We start from the raw sequence: 7,055 nt of genomic DNA, 5'->3' as shown, positions 1-7,055 counted from the left end.
ACCCCCCCAGAGGCTCCATCCAGAAGCCGCAGTGTGAGATCAACCCGTTCCTGCCGCAGCCGTCCAGCCTCAAATGGGTCGCCTCCCTGACAGAGTCGGCCCTCAGCCCCGTCTACCTGCAGGCCGACTGGTTCTCATCCTCCTTCCAGGGCCTGAACCAGCAGCTCGGCGTCTCCACCATCTCCAGAGCTGCAACAGGAACTAAAGAACACGACGGTAACGAGTTTCCTCCTCACCAGGGACGTCTAGGTTTTTATTCTTAGGGGGGAAACAACTGTAGAAGGGGGAACAGTARAATGGTGATATTATCTAAATACACTRCAGTTTTAGATTATAACCAGCAGTAGGTAAAAACTTCAATAACAAAACTATTTATTTACCCAAACAAAACACATGGATCTGMTTAGCATGTAAAAAATGTGCAATAGAATATGGGCTAATTTTTCCAGTCACACAATTAGCTTGTTTAGTTTTGCATAGCTTAACTGTATACAACTATTTTTAGCACCTTTATGCTAACTTTATTCAACTAATTTATCAACTTAAAGTGAATATTATTGAATTACTATAGACTACAATTTGTAAACGACTGTTTAATTATCCTATTTTCTCCATTCTGAAGTGTTTGTGCTGTCGTCTGAAGCAGCTTTTTCTTATCCTTATTAAACATCATGTCAATCTGCCAATGGGACCAAAGATGGAAATTAGCCACTTGACTATGTTCTCATRTATTTGCATGTAATTGTTAATTAATATGTAATGTCCCATTTTTWAAAAATAAACTTGCAACAAACAGTTAAATAAAAAATAAATAATAAATTCCCCCTGTGGCCACATTCCCCTCTCATCATTATGCAAGAATTAATGGTTCACAACTTAGTTCTGATTCATTTGAGCTTCTTGTTTCCTCAGTCATCCTGAGCATCACCAGCAGAACCATGTCAGCCAAGTCCAGACTCGGGGAACCGGTCACTCTGGACTGCAGCTTCTGGGTCGACCCGTCCACTCCTCTGTCTGCGTCGGGTTTTGCGGTGGAGTGGCGCTACCAGACCAGAGGGGACGGCCGGCTGGTTCTGGCTTACGACGGGAAGTTGGACCGCCTGGCTGATACTCATGAGACTGGAGCGTTTCTGGACTTTGAGGCTCTGCATGAGAGAGGAAACGCCTCCCTGGTTCTGGAGGAGGCCAARGTCCGWCACTCTGGGACGTACATCTGCACCATTTACCTGCCCTACCTGCTGGCTCAGGTGGCGATGGAGCTGGAGATCGTAGGTGAGGGAAACACCTGGACAATGAGTAGAGATTAGACCTGTTAACATTAATGTGATTAATCTGAAAAGTTTAATGAGTTAATGTTACATAATGCAGATTAATTGCATTTTGACCTAAAAGCCCACAGAGGGTCACCTAGTTWAMAACAACATGTTACACGGTCCTGTACTCKGCTCAACAATGCAGAGTCACAAACATGCCACAGCGTATTAGGGCCTTTTTTTAAAGAAAATTTCTGAGATTAATCTAAAATTTTCAGATGTTTTTCTTGCAMATTTTKTATTTTTCAGAATCAGAAATTTCCATGTTTTTTTGGCAAAAATTTAAGATTTTCTTACATTTTTTGAAAACTTTTATTTTTACGTTTTAAACTTTCAAAGTTAAGGAAAGTGATTAATTATGATTAATCACACAGTGCTAGAATATGATGTGATTATTTTTTTTAGTTAATTGATGATTAATTAACTGAAATATTCTTAAAACATTTAAATAACTCCCCCCTCTTTCCTCTCCTCTCCTCCCAGAGCCTCCGTCTCTCTCCATCCATCCTTCCCCGCTGCCCCTCGCTGTTCCGGGTCAAACCCTGGACCTCCAGTGTGAAGCTTCGGGTTTCGCTCCCCTCCCTCTGGAGCTGAGCTGGGAGTTTAAAGGAGCCGACGGGAAGTCCAGATCTCTGGGATCAGGCAGGATGTCGGGACACCGGCAGGCCTGGGACGGCACCTTCAGCCAGAGCAGCCGGCTGGATCTGGACACGTCCAAACTGGACCTGGGCCGAGGAGGAGAGGTCACCTGTGTGGCGGTTCACGCAGGAGGAACTCGACAGGCCAGCGTGACCCTCAACGTTATCGGTAAAAACTTAAAAAAACACCTACATTAAAATAAAACATCTTACCAAGTATTTTTTTGTCCAACTTCTAGTGCAAATATCTTAGCACACTGGAAATTATACAAGTAACTTTTTAGCAAGAAATATGAGCTTGTTTTATGACAATAATTYCATAATATTGATAAAAAGTAGGAGCTTCATTGGCAGATTATTTCACTTATAACAAGACATTTTTCCATGTAAGTTAGTTTGTTTTATTTCAACTTGTTTTATGTCCACTAGAAACTCGACCAAATGTACTTTGTGTTCTTGCAGTGCTGAACTATTTGATCAGATAAAAATAGTTATCGTGCAACATGGCTGAAAATATCAAACTAAAAACTTATTTTAAAAAAAAAGGCTGAAAATCTCTTTAGAAACTGATAGAATCAATCGATTCAGAGTTAAAGGTGATTCTTTCTAATTTATACACACTTTTTCTCTTTGGCTTCATAGTTTGAGGWCTTTTGTTTGGTTTTGGGAACAGAGAACAGTTTATTAAATATTACAACTAACTACTAACATTCACTATYGTAATTATCAGTTGCATTATAGCTAAATTAGACAAGTCTCTAAGTAAATAAAACTGTTTATAAACTTAATTAACATTAAAATCAGTTTGGATTTAAATAAATGTTGTGTTTTTCTTCTTCTCAGGRTTCAGCAGCCCCTCCATCGAGGACTCCATGGCGATGGTCGGCGTGGCGCTGGTTCTCTACGGACTCATCAAGTTTGTGTCATGGAGTTTTACTGGATCCGGTAGGAAAACAGTTTTCTGCTACTTGAATAAAATAAAAAGCAGTTTTACTTTTTTTATTTGGTCTTAATTKAMATTTTCTGAATCTTTGGTTATTTTAATGTTTTCTTTTTGTGCTTTTAGGGTCAAATAAAGCTGATGGAGAAGATAAGGTAATAAAATTTAAAACATGTTTTTATAAAATATATTTTTTTCCATATGCCTGTGCATCTTTTTTATGCTACATGGTGTGACCATGTTTTTTCTTCTCCATACAGAAAGCAAAGTAAAGATCACTGAAGTCGACTAGAAATTTGTTAAACTGGTGAAACTTTTCATCCCTTTGATGGGATTTTAGCAGCAGCTCCACGTCTTCATGCAGATTCTCTTTCACTTTTTCACAACCTGCAGTCTGGTGTTTCATCTGTGCAGAATTTAATGCTTGTATATTTCTAATGTTTTGTGGTAAGAATTTCCTGTGTGAGGGGAAATGAGGAAATTCCTCATATTTTAACATTTGTACTGAAATGTATATATTTGGCAAAATTGCTCCTTTATTTTTTGAGTTTGTTACAAACACTGGAAATTGGCCACAAAGGAAAAAATATAATTTAGATTGATGTTTTCAGCTTTATTTAGTGAATTTAAGGCCACTCACTGAAGGTTATCTTCAGTTTATAACATAATGTTGAATTTATTGGTCCTTACTGACGCTCTGACCGGCTGAGWGCAGCATCATGATGTGATTGAAGAAATATGAAGAATACTGTACAAACAGAGTTCATCATTTTAATTCAGGGAAACTTTTGCTGTTTTTGAATTCTGCATTTTCTCTGAAATAAAAGTTTTTTGAAACAACCATTTGTCTAATTTCCAGTCTTTCATGGTTGAGCCTTTTAAGATTAAATGCAGAAAAAGTGTATGATAATGTTGTCATGAATTTGCAACATTTTATTTGAGACACAATGACAATCATGTTTTAAACAAAGAGAAATTTCAAATATAAAATGAAAAACTTGTCATTCTGCAAATAATGAGGTATAGAGGTATATTACAAATCCATCATTCTACATAGAACAAGTATGGTAAAATGGGAAACATTTAAGACACCAATGTTCAGATAAAATAAAAATCTAAAATTTCTCAAACGCTACAGGTTTTTGCATGTTAAWGTGACTAAAAGTGACTCATTTGACTTCCAATCAACAGAAAAATCCTTTAAGAAGATATGAAACATCAAAAACAACGCTAAAAAGTAAATTGGATATTTTTGGTTCTGAATTAAAACTTTTCTTAGCCGAAATATAGTWAATTTACTTTTACCAGCTGGTGTGCTGTTCCTYATATTCTCCAGCAGGTGTCAGTAAAGCACGTTTAGAGCGAAATGAACCCCCAAATAGAACTCAGAATAACAACCCCTTCTACTCATCCGTCCAATAACGGGCTATTTTACTCATTGTCTTTGATGTATCCACCAATCAGAGCCTTGGATGTTTGCCGTAGTTTAGCGGGTCTCGACTTGACAACATAGCCAAGTTTACAAGTAGTGTGTGTAAGTGTAGCAATTCTGATGGGATTTAAATATTATATTGTGTATTTATTTTATTAGTTAACTCTACAATTCACAAATATCAACACGGTTTTTGTAGTTTAGTACCGCCTCTATGCCAGAGTATGTTAAAATGCTAACTAGCTGCTAATGCTAATATGAGCTAACTAGGAGCTTTTTATTCTATGCTGGGAAGCGGTTTCTGCGTTTATCGTCATCTCAAACAGCTCCCAAATAACAGGTGAGTACATTATAATGTGTCCCAAACGAACTTTATCAGCGGYACATTTTATATARTTAAAGGTTGTCTTTAAGTCTTCCACCAGTTTCACTTTTTAGCAAAGTTTCTGTTTCTTATTGTATCTGTAAGTCTCTGGGGTTATTATTATTATTATTGACCTTACTGTCGTTCTGACAGAAATGYWGAATTAGTTATAGCTCCCAGAGTAAACAGCYATATAAACMTTTTTTAAATCTCCATAATCAAATTAACTTTTGATGTCTCCATAAAAACAAACAAAAATGTTCTGCAGCACATTGAATTTGCACATTGTTGAAATTGAAACTGCTTAGAGATTCACACAAGATGTATCTTGTTTTACATCAATCTATTATATTTACTCTTTTTAACTTCCTGTACTTATTTGAGCTAAGACAATATTTTTGTTTAAATTCTTTTTGCTGCTGTTTTGATGAAATAAATATTTTAGGAGATGCACCAACCAGGCTGCATGTTTCTTCATAGAGTTGGTAGTTTAAATCCAGTCGGAAAAAATGGAATTACAAAGTATACAGACTTTTTTGTGTCTATTTTTGTCCAAATTAAGAAATTCAGTAACAAAATCACATTTTTGTCTTAAGAGCTTAAATGCTAGGGATTATGTGTCTCAATCTGCACTRGAAACTAAAAAAATATGGCACAAAATTKAGATTTCTTTCAATAAGCTCTTAGATGATGCTTTATAATGTGTAACAACAGATCTGTCATGAATTATCTGCCTTTGTATGGTCAGTTTAAATGTTATTTAAATGACCCAAAACAGTTATACAATAAAGCAGCACAGAATAGTCTGCCTTTAAACTATAACATTTTAAGATTTTATGGGGKTTTTTTTCTCTCATTGAGTTATTTAGTAATGTGAGTTCTTAAAGATTTTGTTTAATAATTGACCATATGAACTCTATTTACAAAACTCTGTTTAGTTCWTTACTCACAATCTGAAATAATTACACTCTAGGATGGACAATCTGTCCCATCATWGTTATCTTTTCCTAATTACGGAGGTTATATGTCCACCATCTCAGAAAGCTATTTTCAGACTGTTATTATTGAATTCAATAATATGATGCTTGATGCTTGCTTGGCATCTTGCATTTACTGTTGCATTGATACATTTCTGGCTCTTTCATTTCCTGGATGCAGAACCATTCAGTACTTCGATGGCGGTGGCTCCCGCCTCCATGGCCGATAAGATCATAGTCCTTGATGATGACGATGATCATGACGTAGAGCAGCGACCTCAACCTTCATCATCTGAGCATCGGGCCAGAAATGTGTCACCACCTACAAATCAGCATCTGGTACAAACCCACATCGCGCAGTCACCTTTCAGCTCAGCGAAGAAGAGTACAAAAGCTCTGCAGGTGGAGAACCAGAAGCTGTTCGACGAGGTGAGAAAAACGTTAAAATACTTWAGTTTTTATTCACCATGGAGGTTTAATTTTTTCTTTATTGTCATCAKACAGGCGCATAACAAAAATAGRACAGCTGCCTCTGAACTACGSTTGTAAATATTAAAAAAGAATAACAGAATTCATTAGAGGAAGGTGTTTGTATTATGAGGTCAAGTTTTTAGTAAGAGGTTCTGGTGGGCCAGCAGTTTGGAGCAAAAGTCTTCAAGCTGTTTGTTTTTCTAACCGACTCTTTAATAAGACATCGCTATTTAACATGTTAATATATAATTGTGTGTGTAAAGAGTTTCATTGTTTGTAAAGCTGTTTCTGCAAGAATGTGTGCATGTTAGTTTCACATGGTTTTTACTGTGAATGCAAACAAAAACTGACTTCATCTCACCTCATCTGTCTGGTTGGACTTCCTGTAAATTAAATAGTACTTTCCATATTTGGCCTGCAGGATATTAGGACAACATCCAGGATGCAAAGATGTTGCAGTGATTATTTATTCGTGATAAACAAAATTCAGCTTTAAGTCAATTCCTAACAAACTCATTATTTTCATCTCAACGACACGATTGACTGAAAGCTGCTTCCTGCTACATCTGATGTTTTAGGAAAAAAAACACATTACTTGTAGTTTCTTTAATGACTTCACATTAAACAAAACAAAAAAAAATAGAAAAATAATATTACTGGTGATTCTTTTTTCTGGCCATCCATAGCTTTATGTGACCATTATGTCTAGAAATTCAAGATGACAGTTGTATTAGTCAAATCAAATCAGTTTTTTACATTGATGCCAAAATACATTAATGTGAAAAAATGTTACATATAACTCAGTTTAGGAAGTACTCATTGAATACAGAGAATATTTTAAATGTTTTAATAGTTTTATTAATATTTTTTTCCCACCATCGTCTCTTTAAGGAAATTCATGATCTTGATGAGGCCCAAAG

The 7,055-nt window shown here is 36.1% G+C and overlaps 2 protein-coding genes across 2 annotated transcripts in view; both read left to right on the top strand.

Moving 5' to 3' along the window:
- Positions 1-5: 5 nt before the first annotated feature.
- Positions 6-3,731, top strand: tapbp.1 (TAP binding protein (tapasin), tandem duplicate 1; the record flags this gene model as incomplete). Its single annotated transcript, XM_008422817.1, has 6 exons — positions 6-216; positions 913-1,272; positions 1,797-2,120; positions 2,795-2,896; positions 3,018-3,046; positions 3,152-3,731. Coding segments are annotated over 6 exons (1,038 nt in total), but the record flags the coding sequence as incomplete, so codon positions are not given.
- A 627-nt stretch (positions 3,732-4,358) lies between these two features.
- The window catches only part of LOC103472936 (death domain-associated protein 6-like), a 10,926-nt gene continuing 8,229 nt past the window's right edge, over positions 4,359-7,055 (top strand). The window contains exons 1-2 of the mRNA XM_008422816.2: positions 4,359-4,663; positions 5,846-6,093. Coding sequence (XP_008421038.1) covers positions 5,863-6,093 — 231 coding nt within the window. The 5' untranslated portion in view covers positions 4,359-4,663; positions 5,846-5,862. The remainder of the gene's footprint in view (positions 4,664-5,845; positions 6,094-7,055) is intronic.

This window comes from Poecilia reticulata, linkage group LG11 (assembly GCF_000633615.1).
Source record: "Poecilia reticulata strain Guanapo linkage group LG11, Guppy_female_1.0+MT, whole genome shotgun sequence".
NCBI classification, from domain to species: domain Eukaryota; kingdom Metazoa; phylum Chordata; class Actinopteri; order Cyprinodontiformes; family Poeciliidae; genus Poecilia; species Poecilia reticulata.
The sequence above is the reverse complement of the archived record's forward strand: the minus strand, read 5'-3'. Positions and strand labels throughout refer to the sequence as shown.